Source organism: Vombatus ursinus, unplaced genomic scaffold (genome assembly GCF_900497805.2).
Source record: "Vombatus ursinus unplaced genomic scaffold, bare-nosed wombat genome assembly UNPS02014805.1, whole genome shotgun sequence".
Classification (NCBI taxonomy): Eukaryota; Metazoa; Chordata; class Mammalia; order Diprotodontia; family Vombatidae; genus Vombatus; species Vombatus ursinus.
The window spans coordinates 18203881-18229223 of record NW_020954583.1 but is presented as its reverse complement, the minus strand read 5'-3'; the positions used below and the strand labels follow the sequence as shown (position 1 = coordinate 18229223).

General features: G+C 37.0%; 1 protein-coding gene across 14 annotated transcripts in view; it reads right to left on the bottom strand.

Moving 5' to 3' along the window:
- Positions 1-25343, bottom strand: part of MAP4K4 (mitogen-activated protein kinase kinase kinase kinase 4) — a 265608-nt gene that overhangs the window by 71731 nt on the left and 168534 nt on the right. For all 14 annotated transcript variants that reach the window (XM_027874150.1, XM_027874151.1, XM_027874154.1 and 11 more), the window contains exons 4-9: positions 21118-21243; positions 18624-18734; positions 9513-9603; positions 7166-7296; positions 5158-5212; positions 3095-3173 (exon numbers count right to left, since the gene is read on the bottom strand). In XM_027874150.1, the coding sequence (XP_027729951.1) occupies positions 3095-3173; positions 5158-5212; positions 7166-7296; positions 9513-9603; positions 18624-18734; positions 21118-21243 (593 nt within the window). The remainder of the gene's footprint in view (positions 1-3094; positions 3174-5157; positions 5213-7165; positions 7297-9512; positions 9604-18623; positions 18735-21117; positions 21244-25343) is intronic.

Sequence of the window (25343 nt, the reverse complement as noted above, 5' to 3'; positions counted from 1 at the left end):
CTTTGACACGTATTTAGCCTTTCAAGATCTCAGTTTCTTTATCTGTAAAATGAGAATTGGGCAAGATGACCTCTGATCCTAAGATCAGTAAGATCTAGAAATGGGAGGGATCTAAAAAGCCTAGTCTATATCTCCCATTTTACAGATAAGAAAGCAGAGAGCCAGGTTCAAGGTCACACAGGTTATGTATGGACTTGAATTCAGATACTCTGACTCCAATGCCAGCGTTTCTTTCCACTGTACCACAGTGCCTCCAATGATGTCCCTTCCGGAGCTAAAATTGTATTAAGTAGTTTGACTATCTTTTAAAGACACAGTTTTATTAATTATAGCAATCTATCTCCCAACATGCCATTTAACTGAGGGATGACACACATTTCCTTCAAATACATGATATACATATGAAATCTTAAGAAATTATTTCAGGAAATTTCCATCTATCCCTCATATTGTGCGTGTGTGATTTCATCAGTGCTGAGATCTCTCCGTGATCTTACTCATTTAAGTTATCACCTTCTTTGCAACTTTTAGTTAAGCTGACTTGCCTAAGGTCACACACCAGGATGTGTCAAAAGTGAGTCTTGAATGCAGGTCTTCCTGATTTTGAGAACAGCTCTGTATCCAATGTGTAATACAGATTTACAGGTTATGTAATGGGATGTGTAAACTATCAGTAAATAACTAAACTTTCCTGAAAGACAGATAATTCAGAACACTTTTATGTTATGTTTTATGTTTGAGGCTCAAGCCTCAAGAGAGACAGAATTAAAGGGAGTGGTGAGAGCCCCCCACCAAAATCTTGTTCTTCTGCTTTATCTTAGCTAGAAAGTCACCTTGGATTTTGGAAGGTTCAGCTGGTAGAAGCTCCAGCAGGTCCTACGAAGCCAAAAAAGCTTCTTGGTATAGGTCCAGCAAGAGACTATATGGTTGGAAATGTTCATCACCAACAGGTGGTGAATTTTTCAATCATGGTAACTCATGAAGAAAAGCTACTAAATAAAGAATAGGGTCTGTGATATGCATTACAGCAACGCTTCTTAAAACAACCCACAGTTTAAGAAGTAGTGAAGGGGTGATGAGTGGAAAAAGTTTAAGACGTCCTTCATTAGAGGAAGGAGGACCCAAACCAAGGATATTTTAGATTCTTGGAATTATTTTCCTAAATCAGCTAAAATGTTATTCAGTCCCAGAGTGGAATTTTAGGACATCCCAACTGGCTGCTGTTTTCATAAGAGGGCTGGTTAACCAGTGGTCCTAAAGCTCAAAGGGATGTACAAATCTTAGGAACCAAATAGGAACAGAAACCTCTGAGATTATGTGCTCTTGGAAAAACAACTGTTCCAAAAGGGGAAGGAGGGAGGAAAAAAAAAAGTTGATTCAGTCAACTTCAACTTATCAGTCAACTTACTATTCAGCCAACTTATCTGAAGTCCACTGTAGTTAAAGATGAGACATAATAGCTAATTTGTTGCCAGTAAGAAAAAAAAGGGGAAAGGACAACTTTCAGTTCCCATTAAAAAATAAATTTAGAAAGTTTTGTTCGAAAATTTAGAGGGAGGAGTGGAGATATAGAAAGAGAAGACAGAGAATCAAGGCGGAGGGGAGGAAGGAGGCAGAGATGGGCATATAAGGAATATTTTTATAAGCTAGGAACCTGAATATAGCTAAAAAAAGAGTACATAGAAGTCTATCAAGAGACCATATCAGACCTAAGATGTCTATAGGTATTGTGATAGGAGGTGCATATGTACTCAAGATAGATAGGAAATCCAGTCAAGAATATAATGATAGCCAATTTATAGAGTGCTTTAAGGTTCAGAAAGTGCTTTACATATGCTATCTCATTTTGATCCTCAAAACACTATGATATAGGTATTATTATTATTACCCCCATTTTATAGATATGGAAACAGGCCGAGAGCCATTAAGTGACTTGCCCAGGGTAATCAAAGTTCTGTTCACTATACCATCATGCTGCCTTTGGTGCCTACTGCTTTCAGCAACTAATAGCTCTTCTGATTCATCTATCCACTATACCATCTAGCCACAATACTAGGATGGAAAGTTATGACAGAGAAATCCACAAATCTAAAGAGTTATCATGGAGGAAAGGACAGAAATCCTCAAGTTTGCAGAGAGAACAGGACTGGATCAAATTTGAGGGTTTTGTTTTGTTTTTTTAAATGCCAAAGTAACATCCTCCAGGACCCAAAGTAAAGGTGAAAAGCAGTGTAATCAGAAGCTCAGGTGATTTAGAAGAGCAGAAAAAGCATATGCAAGGGAGATAAATCCAAGAAGTTCAAATACTTTAGGAATCTGAGGACAAGGAGAAATGGAGGCAGGGATTACTGAAGGACAAGCCTGAAAGACAGTTGAGTGGAAGGTAAATGAGGGGGTGAATTTCTCTTATAAAGGTTAGGCCATGACATGACAACAACTCCTTTCCATCACCAAAGCTAAAGTAACACTTGGCTGTGCTTTGGAATTCTAAAGGATTTCATTGATGTAGGTCATCCCACTACCCTGATATGTTTGGGTCAAAAACCAGCAAGCAATTGATAGAACTGATCGTGGGAGGGAAAACACGGCACTGTTGATGGATTTTCCTCATCTGGCAAGAAGCGCATGCTTAATTTCAGTCCTTTATAATAATTACAGTAAAAGCCTTCATTAATTTAAAAGGCTCCTTTCGACTGAGGGACTAAAAGTCTGTGACACTGTCCTTTAATGTAATGGATTTTTAAAATTCACTTTGCACTTAGCCATAGTGCACTAAATTTAAGTTTGGGGCTCTTGTATACTTTGTCATCGTAACATAATGTTCTATTGTGAATAGAACATCGTCTCTCTTTTTTCGCTATGTCATGTTTCAAAGACCTGATTTTTTGAGAAGTAACAGCCTCCAAAACAAAAATCAATTCACCTTTCATTAGTGTTTTGGGTCACAGTCTCAACACAGCTCAAGTAAAGCTAAGATCCAGCTTTTGTGGCTCTGATTATTCTGCATAAATGAAATAAGAATCCAGAAACCATTTTTTAAAAGGGAAAACTACAAAAACAAAATAAAAACAAAATGCAAATATCGACAACTTACCATTTCTTTGACTTTAGCCGGGGAGGCGGATTCCGGGGAATCAGGAAAAGTGCTCTCATTGGATGCATGTCACAGAGAGCTGGTTGGAGGATAAAGAAAGAAAACATCCATGAAAGCATGACACTTCTCATCACCTTTATTATAATTTCTTTGGTTCACAAAATGGTTTATAAACTACTTTGATTTATTTAAAAAAAAAAAAACAGGGCAGTTGCCATGTTCACCATATTCTGATCTGATTGGTATATTTTAGAAGAAATCTGCCTGAAATCTTACTAATGGAAAGCAAATCCTAATACCTAAATTTCCCTTTAAAAAAATAACAAGTCACTAAAACAAGTGCTACAAGGGTAAAAAGGCAGTAGTACTCTCAAAATCAGATATGGAAAATTTTTCATAAATCACACCAAGAAAATCATACCAATCATACCATTTATGTGAAGTTTAGCAAAGGAGTTAATGATTACACCAGGCCTTAAAGATAGTAGGATTTTAGAAATAAAAAAATGTAAAATTCTAAAAAGAGGGTTAATTACCTGGGTGAAGCTACAACTTTTAACATATGCCATTTGACTTTTAAGACTTTAGATAAAAAGGACTATTCAGGCCTAGGTGTATGCATTCAAAACGTAGTAGAAGCCAGGTGTTATAAGTGAACCATGTTCGAACATATACTTCCAAAGATAAAGTAGCATTTCATGTATAATTGCAAGCTGAAAATATGAGCCTACCAAGGCCCTCTTCACAGTCCCTCCCTTCCCCCAAACTGGGAAGTAAGAATTCTCATTATTACTACTACTGACTTAAGATATATTTACTGGGTCTTTCCCCTAAAAGTCTGAAGCACGTACATGATCTCATTTTTTTCTTTATAACTGTCCTGTGACACAGATAAGAAAGGTTATGGAGGAATACACAGGACAGTTAAATCCATTTTACAGAAGAAAATATTGGAACATTGGTAGGTATAGTGTGTGTTTCCTAAGGTCTCTGTTATGTCAGAAGACAGACTTTTCCCCCCTACAATAATTTCTGGCTTTTAGTTGACCAGCATCTTTACAATTGCTCTGCTACCATTTTCATCTTACCAAGTCTCCCAATCTCCTTTGCAAGATCATTATGAACCTCAAGCACTATCTGCTACATGAGAACTGTCCTGATCCACTCCTTGACCAGCTCCTAGCACCATCCCTTCCAAAATTGTGTTTACATTTACTTTTAATGTACTTTACTCATATTCGTGTTATTTCCAAGACAGAATTATACATCCTTGAGCATGGAGACTTTCATTTTTATACAGTTACTGGCAAATATGTTGTACCTCCCCAGTGTAATGTAAGATTCTTGAGAGCAGAGAATACCTTGGTCTTATACTTGTATCCCCAGCACCCAGGACAGTAACTGACACAAACAATATGCTCAATGAAAGCTTTCTGATTGGTTGGTGGATAGAAAAATTAAAGGGAGAGGCTACTGCTTTTTTCTGTTTCCTTTCTATCTCTAAACCTTTTCCTGAGTCAACTGTCAACTTTCTATTGCACTGATTTAACTTAATCCAAAAGAGAAGTAGATTTAAAGAAAAGAAGAAAATTAAAAAGATAAGAGAGGAGGTATCTTTTTTCCCCCTGTAGACAGTTTTCTCACATTACCAAGCCACACATAATCTACAAAAGTCAATATTATAGTGTATTTCAAAATTTCAGCAAACATTAATTTTAAACTTAAAAATCACTGTCAATATCTAAACTTAGAATGATCTCAGCCACCATATATCAACAACACTTAAAAACAAAAGAGATCCTAAGGTCTCTTCCCTTCAGTGAAAGGTCAGTACCAGAAACAGTAGATGTCAAATATTCTTATTACATCTGAAACATCACAGCAATTACCATTCTCTCACTGAAACGCTTTGTCAGTGATATCTCTGTCAACACAGCTATTTCTTTTTTTAAAACCTCAAGGCTAGGTTTAGATTACAGCCAGCCACTTCTATGCTATACATTTCAGTCTTAAATTAGTGTCTTTGCAAAAATGGAAAAGGAAAAAAAAAAAAAGCCACTTACGGGGAGCACCTTCTGCCATTTCAATAGCTGTAATGCCACAGGACCAAAGGTCACTCTGCAAAAGAGGATGGACAGTGTGTTAGCAGATACCTTAGGAAAATGGGGCCCTATTCATTTATTATTGATAGTTCAGACAGAGATGGAATGATAGCTATTATTGGTATATCTACTGAAAGAGGGTTTGCTAAGCAAAACAGATTAAGTGAACAAGTTTAATATGAGGGAAAGGTCCTCTTCTAAGCATAAGCTTTTGTATCCTAATTCCCTCACTGTGTGACCTTGAGTAAATTACTTAACCTCTTTGAGCCTCAGTTTCCTAATCTACAAAATTAGGATAATTATATTTCACAATCTAATTTGCAGGATTATTATGAAGCAAATACTTTGTAAACTTTAAAGCAACATACAAATGAGAGTCACTTATTTTCATTTTTGTACACTATAAATAATAATTTTATCATTACTTCATTAGATATAAGAAAACAAAAACTTAAAAATGATACATCCAAGTGATGTTTTTGGTTATGAATTTATCTTAGCTTACTTATTAGTCAAGAGACAGGGCTAATTCATGCTGAGTTAAATAAATGAAAGTTTTCCAACTGGACAAGCTCAGCTGCGATAAATATTAAAATCAAACTACAGATTCAGTCAGGCTTATCAATGTAACTGTTATATTGCTTCTAAACCACATCAATGCAAATTAAGAAAAATATTTTAAAGTTATTTCATATTACATAATAATTGTGACTGGTAGAGTCCACAAAATTCATTGGTAATATGTCATAAGTCTAGGCTAGGATAGAGCTCAATTTTTATGACTGTGAGAGCTAACTAAGCAAATAAGAGGATAAAATTACAGATAAGTGTTTAACCTACTTAGAAAACTTTTCAAACCCCATTTCTCACAAACATCAGCATTAAAAAAAGTATAAATGATTTTTATTCATTCTCTCGGTTCAAATAAGAATATATTATACATACATGTATACACATATGCACACTCATTTCAATATATGTGTATATATAAATAAAATTTATATTCTCATTGGATCCAATGGGAATATGTGCATGTACACACACACTCCTTTGATCCAATGAATGAATAAAAATTACACATACGCACACGTGTACACAAAGCTCTCTGAAACTTTTATTACAGCAAAAAAAGTTAGCTTTTATTTTTACTTACTTATTAGACTTTTATTTGAACCTTTACTTGCCAAAACTTTAACTTTCAAATAGATTAAATAATTGTCAGATCATATATATTACCTCTTAGCAGACATCATAACACATACTAAAATATAACATTAAGTTCTAAGAGACAGATGTCAACTAAATTCTGTGAACTATGTATGCTACTGTACCAAAATGGTTTAAACAAGGACAGGCTGAATCTATTATTATACTTTTTGTAAACTACTCTAGCAGTTTACAGCTAACAAACATGAGGGCAGTTTAGAACAGCTGACTTTACCTTGACCAAAATAAAGTGTATTATCCATTCAGGTCTCTAGAGGTCACTATAACTTTAATAAATACATATGAAAACAAAAGCTGCAGAAGTAATACATGTTAATAATATTCACAAGTTATATAAAGATGAAACTGTCCTTATTGGTCCTAGTTGTTTTTCCCATTTGCTTATATGCTCATCTTTGATTTACAAAGGATGGCAGTTAATCTAGGCAGTAGCATCTTACTTAAACCTTTAAAAAATGGTCCTCTTCATTAGGAGGGCTATTTATTTGTCCACAAGCTCCTGTGGAACCAAAATACCACTTTTGAAGATATAATAATATGCCTGATGTAAGACAGATAATATATATGTCATTAAAAACATCTTCTCATTTTGTTTATTGCCAAATTTAAATCTACATCATTAACTATACCCTACTAGATAGCAAACAATTCAGGCACAAAAACGCATGAAGGAAATGAAGGGCCTTCAATGGACTGGACTGTCAATGACAACCAGCATCACTAATAAGCAAGGATCTCTTACTCTGTAATCATAAGTGGCATCAGGATTCTCGTCACAGGCGATGACCTCAGGAGCCATCCAATAAGGTGTTCCAATGAAAGTGTTTCTTCGTCCAACTGTTCTGTCCAGCTGAGCGCTAACACCAAAATCCACTGGAGATTGGGGGTGAGGGGGAACGGGGATGGGACAGAGACGGTAATTAATAATCAACCAATTGACAAGAACTTACTGAGCACCTACTATATGCCAAACCCTGCAGAAGGTACTAAGCCTACCAGGATAAAAATGTAACTGTTGCTGACCTCAAGGACTCTATGGGAGAGACGATACGTACACAAAATAGAATAAGGTAAATAAAATCAAACATCTCGGACAAATGTCAGAAGGATGAATACTCCCTTAAGGTAAAATGAATTTTTAAACACTTCTCAAGTTCTTCCCAGAAAAGGTGTTTCCCAGGATGTGAAATCCTCATACAAAATGAAACAAAACAATAACTATACAATAATATTGTTCTGGAAGGTCTTTATTTTAAGAGAATTTCTGGGAATACTCCAGCAGACAAGACCACAACACAAGGCGAGGCCGTGGTCAGAAAAGAATAACCACAAGAACTTGATTTAGCCTCTTAAACACTTGACATACATAAGAGGAGAAAGGGACAAAAACTTTTTGGCAAAGAACTTAAAATAGAAAGAAGGGTGGAACTGTGTTTACTTTGTATGGGGAAAAACTACCTAAATCTCAAAATATACAAAAATTTATCTCCCATTGCCTCAGATCTCGTGGTGGTTCCATCTGATTTTTCACAGTGTGGCTTTTACAATCGATTTATAAAACCACCTTATGTTCATGCTGATTTTCATGTCCAGAGTGAGGTTAAAGGTAAATCTGGAGAAGCTGGGCAGACTAGACAGAAGGACTATGGGCATCTAACTCACCCTGTATCCTAGACTAATCAGACAATGGCCAACATCATCACTAATTATAATAGAGTTTCACATACGCAGAAATTTCCCACAGGCATAGCTGGGTGTGAGTAGAAGCAGCCACTAACTGGACTACTAGCCCAACACAGTACAAGTTTAGATAACCACATAGGTGAGAGGTGGGCCACTGACAGTGCTATCCCCATGTAGACTAATGGAAAAACCAGCCAAGAATATCTAAGCCAGTTTATCAAGGAACGAATTAATCAATATATGTTAAGCAACTACTGTATACTTAGAACTTCAAGGTCAGTAGGGAACAACCCATTCTTAGCCTTGAGAAATTTTGCTATTGAAGAAACTAATATAAAAAAGTAAGCAGATGAAATGAAATTCAGTACATGAGAAGGACATTGGGATGCTATAGCTTGCAAAAATACTACTACTTATCCTTAATATATAAGTATATAATACATAATAAAAATTCTTAATTATAAGGATTTTTCTTTTCTTTCTTTTTTTTTTTGAGAGCCAAGGCAGATAAGATTAGTTTTAAACAAACATTAAACAAAAACCCTATTAAAGGAAAAATAATTGTGCAAATAAAATAATAAAATAATTTCAGGAATGAAATAATTCTGAGAGAAGTTAATTTAACCGGGTTTTGGGCTGAAGTTCAGGTTTGGCCCTAATTATCTCTGTTACAAAACTAAGAGCAAGAGAATTTACATATAAGCCAGGAAGAAGCTGTCTCTCCGCTTAAACTAATCTAGAAAATCACGTAGCACACAGCAAGCACTGGTCAGTAAAGAACTTTGGCCCACAGTTTACAAGTGAAACACAGTGCCCTGAAACTATCAAAACTTTAATGGAAAATGAAAAGTTCTAGAAGACTTTTTAGAAATAAAACTTTGGGGGAAAAAAAAATGGGGCAGCTAGGTGGCACAGTGGATAGAGCACCGGCCCTGAAGTCAGGAGGACCTGAGTTCAAATCCGGCCTCAGACTAAACACTTGACACTTACTAGCTGTGTGACCCTGGGAAAGTCACTTAACCCCAACTGCCTTTTAAAAAAAAAGAAAGAAAGAAAGAAAGAAAAAGCTTTGGAAGATTTCTATAAAGCTGAAATGTCACTGAAACTTCAGTAGCTTCAGGCTGACTGTATTATGTGAAAGAAGGTTGAGGAAATAAGATGTTGTATCACCAGCTACTGCATCAATGGGCAGGCAGTCTCTGCTAACAACCCTAATTAACCTAGCTCCCACATTCTCAACTAGGAAATGTGAACAGAGGCTTGATCCACTCCCCTATAAGCAGACCACATAAAAATCCAAGATACCCTAATATTCCCTGGAATCAAGACTGGGAGGAAAAATCATTACTGACTTCTAAGCATATATATAAAAGCATCATGCAGTATAGCCACATTTTATTACGTACCAAGTTTCACCTCTGCATTTTCTGTCAGCAGTACGTTCTGACCCTTGATATCCCGGTGAATTACGTGGTGGGCATGAAGATGTGCCAATCCCTGTTAAAAGAAGGAAAAGGTGGGTATTTTAGATATACTAGTTGAAGCTGCTAACATAGAAAAGCCTTATCTGGGGAGGTCTTTCTAAACAAAATGTTTCTTTGGTCCAACCACTTTTATAAAATTCCCCATTAGGTACATGCAATGAGACCCTTATAATTTTTGCAATATATAGCCTAGAAATGATCACAATAACTGACCTTTATGTAGTGCTTTAAGTTTTGTAAGGCACTTTACAAATATTACCTCATTTTAACCTCACAGAATCCCTGAGAGACAGGTGCTATTATCATCCCCATTTTACAGATGAGGAACCAAAGGCACAAATTAAGTCACTTGCTCAGGAGCACACAGATAATAAATGTCTGGGGTGGAATTTGAACTCAGGTTTTTCCAATTCCAGGTCCAGTGCTCTATCTGCTACCTAATCTAGCTTCCTTTTCAGGTATATACACCACTACCAACTCCTCTTACTGCACCTGGAAACACACACCCCCCCCACCCCCTGTGCCCCTGGATACTGTAGGGCTCAACATCTGTGCATCATCAGCGCTTTCAAGCTATAGCTTTAAGACTTTCAATCACTATGAGAAGTTTCACAGCAATAAATTTAAGCTGTTCATATGCAGGGTGTTTCCTTTCCCACGCTAAATGTCAATTCTTCAGCGGATGACCACATGTGTATATATGAACTAGATTCATCCCAGGGGAGTAAGTGAAGCTGGGGTTTAAAGTCCGTTCTTTGGACAAGAGCAAGTTCTCCCATTGTATGCCAACAAATCAAAAACTCTCTTCTGCTCAGTCTCACCCTTCTCTAACCCTCCTCTCTGAGCATTCTATGCCATTGCTGGCAAAAGGACCTCACATTCAAATAAAACCTCTCTCTTTCCTGGGAAAACAAAATCTACTGGGTATTGGCCTTGAATCTGGGCTTGTGCCCAAAAGCCTGTGCCTCATAAGGGGTGGTGGAAGAAGAAAAACATATGCTGCATTCAAATCTGCCTCCTAGAGACTTTGGGGATCACTGATGGTGGATGGAGTCAACAGAAAAAAAAACATCTTTGCAACTCACTGACTTGATTTCTACTTATCTTCAAGATTAAACCTACATGATATGAAGCTACATTTTGTCCCTACAAATACAAGGATTTAAGTTTAATTTTAGAAACTATCAATACAAAAAGGAATGGAGTATGAGGTTGTGTGTGTGTATGTGTGTGTGTGTGTGTGTGTGTGTGTGTTTAAATTTACAGCTGCAGGATTAAAATTAAACCCAACAGCTGCTTTGGAACACTAATTTTTCTAACACAAGGGCTTTTAAAACAATCATTTACTAGTTTCCCTCTGAAACAGACTAGGGCTTATTTGGGGTCTCTTGTTTGTTTGTTTTTCCAAAACACAGGATATGCACAGTGTTATACAACAAAGCATGAACTAGGAACAAATCACTTTTAAAAGTACTGCAGCCTCATCAAGAGAGTTCTTTCTCTGAATGTGTGGTACATACACACACACACACACACACACACACACACACACTCTCTCACTCTCTCTCTCTCTCTCTCACACTCACAATTTCCCCCATTTCCACTTACACAAATCCTATTTCCACTGACCCCACCTCACTTCCATGCCCCAAGTTCAAAATAACCTCAGCAAATAAATCTTTACTTCTTCATGAGGGAATGAGACCTAAATAATAATAATGATGATGATAATAAACTTCTCTATATCTCAGATCTGAAAAGTGTTGTATATGTGCGTGCCTGTGTATGCATGTAAGTGTAATCTTATTGTCTGCTATAAAGTAATTTAAGAAACAATTTATACTTATTTCCCTGGACAAAACTAAAGTAGCCCAAATTGGGTTACTCTTAGCCCCAAAAAGGAAACAAAATAAAGCTTATATTCCATAATTCTTAAATATATTCGCTGTTAAACCAAGATTTAGAATTATTTGAGGAAAAGAATAGTTAGATTTCTCTTCCATGGTACTCTCATGCCAACACTAGTCAATGGTCCTTATGTGCGAAATGGTAGAGTTAGAGGGTTTCCAGCTTTATTTACTGCTTATAGCTAAGTGACTAAACAATATACTTAACATTTTCTAAGTCTTTCTTCTGGAAAGAGTGTGTCAAGCCCCTATTCATCATCCCTGAAACTTTCCAAACCAAAATATGTGTATATTTTGTGTGAACTATCTCCTCCCATTAGATTGCAAATTCCTTGAGAACAAGGATTGTCTTCACTTCCATATGGTATCACTAACAATCAGAAGAGTGTACTTTAATAAGTCCTTATTAAATGTTTCTTTCTTCATTTTCATTCATTCATTCTCTCATCTTTAAAAGGGGGGTAAACTGCACTTGCACTTGGAGTAGCAGTATTGGTGGTTGTTTAGTTGTTTTTCAGTCATGTTCAACTCTTCATGACCCCATTAGACATTTTCTGGGCAAAGATACTGGAGTGGTTTACCATTTCCTTCTCCAGCTTACTTTTACAGATAAAGAAACTGAGGCAAACAGGATTAAACAAGATCGCCCAGGGTCACATAGCTAGTAAGTGTCTGAGGCTAGATTTGAACTCACAAAGATGAGTCTTCCTTGACTCTAGGCCCACAATTCAATCCATTGTGTCATCTAGCTGTCCGAGTAAGCACAATGGATTTCACATTGGCAGTTCAAGGTTCAAATCTTAGCTCTACTACTTGCGTTCTGCAAAACTTGAAGTTCTATAAATAAACTATTAAAGCTTAAAATTGCACTAAGACTTTCGCTAAATCAATGCTAACTGCTATCATCACCCTCCTCTTCATCATCTGATCCTCCCTCAAAAAGTCATTTGCTTGGAAGGAAAGAGGCACATCGTTGATGAAAGTAATTATCAGCTTCCAAGTCACTAATGACCTCAGACCAGAAACATTAAAGAAAATGCAGACCTGCTCAGGGTTCAAGAAAATGTACATGCTATAAGGAAAGGTGAGCAAATGAATTAATAACCCCCCTTCCCATTTTTTTTTTTTAAGGAAAATGAAATCTCAAAAGGAACAACTGTCACATTTCTCAAGGACAGAGAAACAGGAATTAAAAGTTAAAGACTGCCCATTCTTGATTCTCCCATGCCTGGAATGTACTCCCTTTTCTGAATCTTTATCTTCATTCAAGATTAGGCTAACGCTGCATCTCCTTTATGAAGTCTTCTCCTTAAATGCAGTGTTTGTTCCCTCTTCAAACTTTTTACTCCTAAAAATTATTTGCCTGGATGTCTCCTTTTCCTCCATTACCCTTTGCCCAGTCCAAAACACACAAGTTTAGAGCTATCTCCACTACAAATGTTCATATGAACTATCTGTGCCCAACCTGTGGTAAAATGTTCCAAGCTCATATTGGTCTGATCAGCCACAGTCAGACATGGTGTACCTCGACTTCAACACAGTCATGTCATTTTGGTCCTCTTTGAGAACAAACGACAACAACTAGCCAATCAGCGATCACTTTCCAAGCCATATCCTGTACCAACCTCCACATCAACTTAAGGGCAGGGCATGCTTTATTTCCATCTTTTTATCTCCATCACTGAGCACAATGTGTGCCCTGGCATATTAAGAGCTTAACAAATGTTGAACTAAACTGAAGTGATCGGTCCATGTAGGTCTTCATCCTCTGTAACGCAAGCAAAACTTAGAAGGCTAATCAAGGTAATCCATGCCAAGGTCATCAATAGTACGGCTCAGATGGAAGACAGACAGCAAGAGTACACAGACTCCATCCTTGAACATTCTGGTCCTTGGGTACTTTAGCAGGCTTGTCAAAGAATAGTGCTTTGTGTCTGAGGCCTGCCAAAATATGGGCTAAAGCAAGAAAGAATCCCACCACTGGTATCTGACACAGTCTAACTTCTTCATAAGACGGTGACTCTGAGATGAATATTCTCCAGAAATACGAAGCAGGATTCTGTAGTCTTTTGCTTGTTTATTGTTCCTTTCACCAGAGCGCCATATCATTAGATAGGATTAGAAATGATACTCCCAGGCTGGGTATATCAGTGCTCCTGGACTCAAGAGCCAACAAATAGTTTTAAAAAACAAAATAAAACAAAAAAACCCACCACTATCAAACTTGTCTGCTTTGGAACCAACATATTCTGCTTCTATGGTGGTAAAATATCACCCTTCCTCCAGTGAATGTTAAGACCTCTCAGATGCTAGGACTTTCAACAATGTCATTAGTATTCAGGTCTTAGATACAAACTAGCATCCTTAAGCCCAGAAAAGCATTTAAGATGTTTTTATTTGTATCATTCAATTTAACAAACATTTATTAGAGGGCCTAATATGTACTAGGCATGGTGGAAACAAAGGGAATAACAAAACAGTCCTTGCCCTCAGGGAGCTTACATTTTACTAGAGAGAAATAGCATATGCAAGAAAGTAAATACAAAGCACATAAAACATAATATAAATTTTGAAGGCAAGAGAATGCAAATTATTGGAGGGATGGGGGATACAGTGGATAGACTGCTGACTGAAAAAGACCTGAGTTGAATCCCTGTGTGACCTAGGGCAAGATCCTGAACCTTGCTCAGGCTCAATTTTCTCATCCATAATAGCACCTATTTCACAGGTTTGTTGTAAGAATTAGAAGAGACAACATATGTCCTGTGTCAGGCTAATATTTGGGGCATCTATGCATTTGAACTATTAGGTCTCTATAGTGACAGAGGAAGTCCATTATGAAAAATTAAACTGATGGACAAGACACAGATTACCCAAAGCTCCCACTTTTAGAGCACTCAGGGCTGGACTGCTGTTTGAAAGGGCATTAGAAATAGCCTTCTCTAACTGTTTCATTGTAGAGAAGAGAACACAGCAGCCCAAGAAGGTAAATTCACTCATCTCAAGATCGAAAGGCTTGTTAACAGAAGTCAACAGCAATGCACAAAAGGAAATGCTGATTTTAAAGACTTTGTAAACAAAGGTCCATCAAGCGTTTTGAATACTTTGCCTAAGTTTGTAAAAGAGTGAAGTGGACAAAGTGTTCCACTTCTGGGACCTTTTCTTCTTCTTTCTGGGTGTCTTCTTTTTTCTCTTCTGCTCCCAACACCCAACCAGATTCAATTTTAAAAAGAAAATCTGTCCACAACAGAGATTCTGGTAATCTCCTTTATAACTAAAGCATAAACCACTGAAAAGGCTCTCCCAGGGAAACTGGATTTTAGTTATTTCAATTCAACAAATACATCTACTATGTGGGAAAGTATTGTGGTTGGTGTTAGGGGTACAAAGGTGAAAAAGTAGCATTGTCCTTGTACTTCAGGCGTTTATAAGCTAGTAAGAGAACAAGATATATATGCAATGACAATCAAATGTATTAGAATAATAATACTACTACTAATAATAAAAGTTAGAATATAAATAACTTGGTACAGTTAAGTTAATGTGAGAATATAGGGAACTCTTCTAGTTGTTGGGAGAAGGGTAGAGGGTATCAGAGAAAGCTTCATGAAAGCGGGGACTCCTAAATTGTGCCTTAAAGAAAGGAGATGGAAATCACTGAGCAAAAGACGTAAGATTTAATTCTGTAATATGAAGAATCAGTCCCTATATATAGGTTTGGGCCTTTCTCCACAAACAACTACACAGGAAGTTGCTGGTTCTGCCTTTTCATAAGGAAAGCCTTGATTATACCCTATTATTCAATGGCACCCTAAAAAATTCTTCTATGCTCCTAAAAAAATTTTAAAACCATGCCAAGAAGCAAGGGTGTGGCATAGAGCTAATGAGAATTTTTTAGCAGCATTAGTAAGGGAAGACAATTAAAATACCATTAAGATTAAATATTCATTTAAAGATTCCAATTACTGTGCTAGATGTTAATGCAGATATTTTAGACACTATTTCCTACCAGATCAGAGGCTATGTAATCATGTCAGTTCTCTTGAAATGCTTCCTATTGGGCTATGCAAGCTCAAACGCCTGATGAATCTGCATACTTGTTTTTAAAATGGAGTTCATCCTTAAGGCAAATGAACCGTATCACATGTATCAGGTATGAAAGACTTCCTTTACATATACACAAATTTAGTCTTAGAACATCTACCTCCCACCTTCCTTTAAGACTCAGCCCAAATCTCACCTTCGGCAAGATGCCTCCCTTCCGAGGCACCTTCCTGATGGCCAGGCACCCTCCACCTCACTTCCTCCCCACTTCTAGTGCCTTTCCTCTGAAATCACCTCCCATTTATACTGTCTAAAAAATAGTATTGAGTAGCTGTTTGCATGTTGTCTCTCCATTAGGTGAGCTCCTAGATGAATGAGACCTTGGTTTTCCCTTTTTGTTGTTGCTATTCCAGGTGCCACCTCTTCAGGTGGTAGCTCTGTGACCCTGGGCAGATCACTGAACCTTTGAGTAGTGCTCCAGGTCACTCTCTAAGACTAGAGTTTGAAGAGAAGGTGCCAACCTAAAAAGAAGTTTTCTCACCTGGGAGTTCCCTGTATTAATCAAATCACAGGTCCAGTCTCCTATCACTATGTGAGTGCGCACGTGTGAATGTGTGTGTGTGTGTGTGTTCCACATACATAACTCCAAGGATGTGTGTGGAACTATACATTATATATTTGTTATATATTATATGTGATACATTATATATATCACATATATAAATATATGTGTTAAAATATACAGAGACATATATACAGGCACATGATACATGTGTATGTCTATGTGTCGTTGTTATTGTTCAATCATGTTCAATTCTTCATAACTCCATTTTGGGGTTTTTTTGGCAAAAATAATGGAGTGGTTTGCCATTTCCTTCTCCAGCTCACTGTACAGATGAATAAACTGAGGCAAATAGGGTTAAGTGACTTGCCCAGGGTTATACAACTACTAAGTGTCTGAGGCCAGATTTAAACTCAGGGAGATAAGTTTTTCTGATGCCAGGACCAGTGCTCTACCTACTATACCACCAAACTACCTATTTTCTATACATACATACATACACATATATGTATGTGGACATGCAAGGTACAACATGGATATGTGTATGGATTATATACATATATGGATTTGTAAGGCTCAACATGGATACATGTGTTTTGTATATATACATGCAGACACACATATACATATATGCTTATACACATTTCCATGGATAAGTATATAGGATAGATATAGATATAAATATACAGAGATAGATATGTATGACACAAGACACCTATGTGGTGCAGTGGATAGAGCACTGGGTCTGGAATCAGGAAGACTCATTTTTCTGACTTCAAATCTGGCCTTAGGCACTTACTAGCTGTGTGACCCTGGGCAAATCATTCTTCATCTGTAAATTGGAGGTTCTGCAGTATAAAATGGAACACAACTTTTCCCCATCAGTGACTTTGTCAAGATCAGTAAATACATAGCAAAATGTCTTACTATCCCAGGGTTAACACAAAGCTCACAGCACTGACTTTTCTGCCTAAACAAAGGATTGAGGTACCTTCAGAAAACCACTTAGAAGTAAAGTACTCCAGATAATTTGGTGAAGATAACTCCAGATTTTCCTCTCGTTTTAATTTGCATATATTTGAAACACATTAAGAACAATATATTAACATTGTGCAAACAAGTGTCTATTCTAACATCTAAGCCAGCATCTCCACAGGGACATTATTCTGGCTTAGCCACAGTCTGTCTCCTGAAGTCAAGTATTTGTTGGTAAATGCTAAGAAAATGTCAGAAGTTAAAGTCCACATGTTGAGAAGTGAATGAAAAGGATGAAGAAGGTCCAGCTCTACTAGACATCTTCATTTCCTATCTCACGTCATCCAACGTGGGATGTTGCTCTTCTATCCCTCAAACGAAGAATGAAGAAGGACTTCCCTACTATTCAAGAGGCCTTCCTAGTTTCTCCCATTCTCTGAACACAAGAGATTTGGGAAAAACAAACAAAGAGTTAGTTAGCATCTCTTGGAGCCCCAGATCCACACTGGTAAGAAACCAAGAGTTCTTTCCTACACAGATAGAATCACAGATATGGATCCAAAAGGAGTGAGAGAAAGAAAAGGAGAGAGAGTGGGAGAGGAGAACAGAAAAGGGACAGGGGCGAGGAAGGAAGGCGGGGGAAAAGGAGAAGGGGGGGCGGCAAAGTGATGAAAGGAAATGAGAACAGTGAAGAGCAAAGCAAGGAAGAGCAGCAGAAAAGACAAAGCAACTCCAATTAAGATATATTTTTCATGTAGAGAATCTTAAAAATCTTCTGAATACGCCACTGGTAGGGGTGCTGTTACCAAAAGGTGATATCATTTGTGATGCCACAACAGCTACTTAGAAATCTAGTCTACAAATATAAGCCAGTTTTCCATTGAGCTACAACCATAATGAACCACTCAGAACTTTTCCACATTAATATTGCAACACGCTGAACAGTCAACAGAGAAGTTCACGTGGCAATGTTAAAAGCCAGTGTTGCAGAACTATGAACATTGATTTTTAATCCTGGGCTCCTATGAAAACAATTGTCAAGGATTATTTTTCATCTTTTTTGTTTTTAGTTTGAGCTCCAAAGACAAAATCACTGTAACAATACAAAAAAGTAGAGAGCTATACTGACAGCTTTAGAGATATATTTCAAAAAGTATATGTGTGTGGCGGAGGTGAGAGAAGGATAAGGAAATCCATCTATCAACAAACATTTATTAAATGCTTATTGTGTGCCAGGTCCTACAAAAAGTTAGTTTTCAAAAATCCATTTGCACATTTTTAGTAGACCTAATTTGCCAGTATCAATGCAATGATACATCTTTGTCTATCAAAGTAAAAACCTTCAAAGTGATATTTTTATTAATATCTTTCTTGATTCTAACTCAATTTCTTTTAAGACTAATTTTAATTTCTTTTAGGCCAAGATGCACACAGGTGTTTGATAATCTGTAAGGAAACATTCTGCACATTGCTACTGCCATCACACAAATAACCCAAAAGTACAGGAATAATCTTGGTATATTGCAAGGTGCTTCCTTTACTCACCCTCAGAATCTCTCTGGAGATATAAGCAATCCAGTCTTCTTTCAGTGTGTTCCCTTTGGTGTTCTTCACAAGGTCTGTAATGGATCCTGCCCCACAGAATTCCATCACCAACTAAAGGACAAACAAGACATATATGTAAGTGATACAAATCCAGTCACCAAAGACAGCAATCAGATTCTGGCACATGGCTTTCCATACAGCAAAGGACAAAAAGAGTCCTACAAAAATAGCTGGTTTCCTCTCTTCCCCTCTCCCCTTTCACCTTTAACCACATGAAAAGTAGAACCTGCTAAAAGAGCTACAAATGTAATTCTCAGGGTTACCAAAGTAGACAGAGTGCATTTTTATCATCTGATTAATTCACAGTATAGTCTGATCCAGGAGATCTGGCTTTCTATGTGATATTTCATAGGAATACTAACACTGCTCATCACATCTGGAGTAAAATCACTTAAGTGATCACACTTTGGCACCCACCCTACAGTTTCTCTCATCTAATGAGGCAGTGAAGACAGCATGCCAATTTGCATCTTCAATGCCCAATTACCAGGACTCTGTCTGCTGCCCCATTTCCCAAATACACACTCAAAGATCAAAAGCATTTAAATATTTCCCACTTTCACACCTATCAACAGCATCTCATTTATTCTCAATAACAAGCTACCATACTCCAAACACATTATTGGAAGGGGGAGGGGGACTTCTAAAGGCAATGAACTCATTAGTTTGTAAATACAAATGCACCCAGCTCTCTCATACTTTTTGTACTACTGAAAACTAATTATTCCTGTAACACATGCTTAGCTAAACATATAGCATAGGATTAGTCCCTCTTTTTAAAAAGCAGTTTATTTTTGGCTACTAACTAGTTCTTGTATCCTGACCTAACCTGGCAATGGATATAAACATTATCTTTAAATGGTAGATAATTTGTGCGTGTGTGTGTGTGTGCGTGTGTGTGTGTACGCACGTGTGCGTATGTTCCTGTGCACTTCTGTACTCACAGAATGCACATTCATAGCAATATTAAATATTCATAGCAAAAACAAAATCTAATGGATTCAATTAGATTATTATTATTATTATTATTAAATCAAGTAAATTCTAGATGACCCAAAATGATCAAGAAATAACAATTCTGCTCAATTTTCGGCTTAACTGAAAATTAACCAGAAAAACATTTTAGTGTTTGCCACTGTTGATAAAAGGCTACTTTTCTGCCTTAGTAAATTTTGTATGCTCTTTGATAATTTAACCACTTGTACTTTTGTCAGTGACTTGAGTTCAAACTCAGCCTCAGACACTCGCTAACTATATGACCCTGGGCAAGTTACTTAACCTCTGTTTGCCTCACTTTCCTCACCTGTAAATGGGAATAATAACAGCACTCAACTTTTGAGGTTGTTGTGAGGATCAAATGGGATAATAGTTGTAAAGCACTTAGCACAGTGCTCAGCACATAATAGGTGATACACACATATATACACATATATGTATACATACATATGTATGTGTGTATATATATTATATGTATACATGTGTGTGTGTGTGTGTGTGTGTATTAGCTATTGTTATTCCATGGCACCATTCTGATCATTTACTCTCAGGTAAAAGACTGAGTTGAATTAATGTAGCTATCCCTTCCACATCATGACTTTGCCTATTGAGTTTCCAATACATTATGGGTTGGCATAAGAAATTAAATAAAAATTTTGGGGAGTTTTGCAGAAGCTGTAGAAAACATGTGAAGGCCAGCAGACAAGAAGAAAAGTTTAGAAACTCTGAAATGTATAATATATATGGAGAGTATTGCATAACATCAACATATTTCATCTTTTAATACCATAATAATTCAGACTTCTTTTCTGGTATGAAGGGAGGGCCAAAAGATTTTACACAGATTTTCCAGATCGTAGGGATGCCACCCACTCTAGCCCCCTCGATGTGGAAAGGATAACTGTATATTGATCCCAGACTATCCTCTCAAAGCTGATGTTTAGTTGGCTGTTTGTCTCTTTATAAAATTAAATCCCAAATATGAGCTTGTTTATTTGCAAGATGCTTTTTTCCCCAACTCCTCAGGGAAAAGATTCAGGGGGGGAAAATCCAACTAAATTTACCAAGGTGGATTTCACTGACCAAAGTTTTTAGTACATTGCTTTATTTCCAGGTGTATGAATTTCTTGCTTCTTTGTTGCACTGCCTAAGAGTTATGATCACTATGCACAAAATCTGAGCCTAAAATGTAAAATGCACACACACACTGATTATAGATTCAAGCAAATCAGTAAGTGCATCTTATTATTTTCAGGAAAATTTATGAAAATTTAATATACATTCATTTATGGAATATCCTCTCCTTGGTTATGTGTCTTCCTAATTCCTTTTTCCCTAGTCCACTACTATTGCTCTCTATGGCTTCCCTAACTATTATTCTCAAAATATGACACAAGAAGTAAGGGTATAAAACATGCTTTGGGAAATCTTTCCTTACCCATAATTGGTCATCATGTCCTGGAGGACTCTTCTTAATAAAAGCACCATAGTATGTTGCGATATTTCTATGATGAGAATATTTCTTCAGCATATTTATCTCCAGTTTAATTTCTTCCTCTTCATCCTTGAGGAGAAAAAAAAATAGAAAATACAAGTCTCAAAGGATGCAAATTATTCCACTTTACCCTACATAAAAGGAAATGAAGAAAAGGGAAAACAAAGTTTTAGGTCCCCCTAACAGCCAGGGAGATATATATGCCCTTACTCTTATGCCAAGAATTTAGTCTAAGCAGCAATACATAAATCACAAAGGATAAATAACAATCTGCTAACAGCAAGTATACTGGATTGAACATTACTGTCCCTCCTACCTTTCTGGGTCTCAGTTTTCTGATGTACAAAAATGAAAGGGGCACAACAGGTCTCTGAGATCCTTAATGACTTTAGAAATCCATGAGTCTTCTGATTTGAACTGTGGCAGAGGAAAAAAAGCACTTTTTCCAAGAATGTATTTATGGACATACAATCTAACACAAGGAAGGGTCCATTTTCTTGGATCAGTGGGATTTAACCTACTATAGTCATTCAGAGTAAAAGATCCCTTCAAAGGTGCCTTGAGAGGTTAATACAATAAATAGGAGGGATGAGGCCATATATGATATGTACACTTTGAGTTAAGATCTACTAACTCAGAAAAAAAAAGAAAAAACACCGCTACTTGCTCTTTTATATAATCAAAACACTCCTTCTTGAGGCGTTTTAAGATAGTGTTGTTAAACTAAGAGTCTTTCTTAGCTCTTTTCAAACCTTTTGCTTTCTCAAGGATGGACAAGTAGAAGAAAGGAACACAAACGCAGGAAGGAGAGGAGAGATTGCCTAGTAGGCTGAAAAGAAAGACAGACGGTTAGAAGGTCCTAATTTCCTTCCTTGTCCCCTATAGAGATCCTCTGTAAAGAGGTGGATCTCCATAAACTTGGGTATTCTGTTCTTCTCTGTCAGAGATTCTTAAATCTTTTTTGTGGTATGGCTCCCACCCCACCCCACCCAACCTTTGGCAATCCAGTGAGATTTACAGACCCCTTCTCAGAAGAATGTTTTTTTAAATAATTGAAGGAAATACTTTTTATTCAAAGGATAGTTAACATGAAGGATGCCATTTCTTTCCTATTTAACTTCATGGACCTCTTTGAAATCTATCCATGGGTAGAACTAAGCGAGAGATGGATAAAGCATTTATTAAGTGCTTACTATGTGCCAGGCACTGTGCTGAGAGACAAATGGTAAGTCAGGACAAGAGCTTCACTTCCCTCAATGTGAAATCAGACAACTAACTGTAAGATGAAGCAACAAGCACAGAAAAATAAACGGATGAATAGGATCAATGCAAGTCTCCAGTCTCTGGAAAAAGATTCCTACTTTAAGACATTTTCCATCTTTGATACTTTAATGACAGAATTTCAGAAAAGACATAATGATAGGGTCCATCAGAATTTCCCCACTTCCTGCTTCCTTACACAAACAACACTGATATACTACCCATCCACAGCTAAAGAGCCCTACGCCAATTTTGTTGTTTTTGGTTTGTTTTTTTTTTTCTCCCATACAAGGATGGAGATGCTGAAGAAGGGGTAAGAGAACTTTTGATATATGAGCCTATCTCATCCCTAACCCCAAATATAGATTCACTGACCTGACAGAAGGTAAGATTTCAAAAAGAACTTTAACTTTCAGCTTCAGTGAATGCCATCATCAGTTAAGCACTAGAGAATGACAGGAAATTGGCACCATAAGAAAGCTCTGACTTGTGGCAGAAAGACCAAGAGACTTGAGTCAGAAGACTCAGGTTCACACCCTAGTTCTTGAACTTCCTAGTTATGGGACCTTAGTAAAATTCTTTCCACTTTCCAGGCCTTGGTTTCAGGTGAAATAAAGGGGGTAGGCTAGATGACTGATGAAGTCCTTTTCAGTCATAATATTCTATGATTTCGTATTTTAGATAAATAATTTCTATGATCTCTTATTGCTCTTGAATCACTCATGTCTCTCTATCAGGTAATCTTTGACTCCTCAAGTCCTGAATATCTGTGAATAGATTCAATAAGGCATGCAGCAGCCCTGTATCTTTTTTGGTTAACGACAATTTCAAACACAGCTCCAGACCTATAACTGAATGCTACTAGAAGAGCTCATTCACACATGGCCTTTTCTGTCACCCCTTAATACTATCCATTCTTTCTAAAAGAGTATTTTGGCTTTTAAAAGAGTAAAAGAGTATTACTCTTTTAAAAGAGTAAAAGAGTACACTAAACTAGGTGCTCTGGGTATTCTTATCCACATTTTACAGATAAGGAAACTGAGGATGAAAAGGTTAAGTGATTCACAGAAAAGGTAACAGCTAGGAAAGGATAGAATTTGAACTTCAGATTTCCTAACTTAAAGTCCCCCACTCTGTTATACCACATTGCTTCCAGTATTGTTTAATATATAAACCCCTTACAAAATACGAAGCTAATAATTTTTCTAACTTCATTCCACCAATAGAGAAATCAGGGCAAGAGAAAGTAAAAATAAGCTTGTCCACTGTCCCTAGTATAAACAAAAAAAGATAACTAATTACAATATTCCTACTTCATTTCCTGCTCCTTATATACTCACATTCATACAAAGGGTGTAGTAGGATAAAAATGACCACAAACTGTTGGCACAGTGTTATGGTAGAGTGTGTTACCTCCTGACTCACCACAATCCACCTCCTACACTATCTGGGTATTCTTCATGAGTCTTCTAGCCAAAAACTGACATGAGCTTGCCCAACTAATCTTGTGGGGTCTAACAAGTCCCTAGTAAAAAGTCAGCATGTGACTTCAGCCATAAATAAACACATGTTGGAAAAAAGAGTTATGGTACTCCTGGGGCATGGATCATATTTTATTGTGTCTAGTTCTATGGCAAAAAAAAAAGAGCCAAACAATCCATTTACCACAACTGAGTTGCTAATTGAATAAGAAGTCAGTTCAAATTTGTTTTACTCCTTTTATAAAATCAGTAAACTTAAAAAGGATCTAGTGACTTAAGACCACACATAAATTTTTGAAAAAAGAAAAAACCAACAACACTTAACAAGAACTTTTTTTTTCCAAAAGGAAAGAGAAAGAAAGGCAGGAAGGAAGGCAGGCAGGCAGGAAGGAAGGAAAGAAGGAAGGAAGGAAGGAAGAAGGGAGGGAAGGAAGGAAGGAAGCTGATTAAGCCATTCTCATTTCCTGTCACTAAAGGAAAATCAACCTACAATTCTTAGGCTCCTTCTCAAGAGAAACTAACCACATAAGGATATATTTCATCTAGCTTTTTATACTTTCTGTGATGCTAACAAATGCCCTCCAGAATTTTAGATCTAGAGTCATCCTAAACGAACAGTAGAGTCTCAAATACTTGACAGTCTTTAGGGGAAGCTTGATGTTTTCAGAACCTGCTGGGTTAAATAAACAGGCTCTTAATAGAAGTTAATGTTCTTATCCATTACACAGCTTAAGCTTTTATACCCTCAAGAAGGGAGGATGGGGGGAGAGAAACCTTACTCTCACATACTTGTCTAGCAGAGAATTAGGGCATGAAGAAGAGATAAGAAGTTTGGGTACTGAAAGTTTATTGTGATAAATACTACTGGTAAGTTGTTATACACAATATAAAAAATCAAATACCAGCAAGCCTGGCAATATCTTAGATTGCTCCGATATGACTGTAACCTTCTAAACATCCTCTAAAAGCAATCAAATCAAATGAACCTGCCAGAAAGTCAGAAAACAAGTTCTGGAACAAATGACACCTAGCAACAAGAATACTGTTCTCCCACTGAAAGTGTTTCACAAACAACAGAGATGAAGGCTAGTTGCATGCATTTCCTTAGCACCACCACTATCCTCATACAAATTGATGACAACATACTTCCTGGAATGGAGAGGTGCTCAGTATGACTGAAATCTGGAGTAGCCAGCCTGAAGAAAACACATCCACAATAGGCATGGTACTTGCCAAGTGTTTTGCTAAATGGAATTAGAGCCTTATTATTACTACCACAGCTATTATAGTTTGTTATTTTTTTTTAAGTCACTATAATGAACTAAACTTCAGGTTTCAAATCACCCTTTGTTAGGTGACCTTGACCCAGGGCTTTAAAACACACACACACACACACACACACACACACACACACACACACACACACAC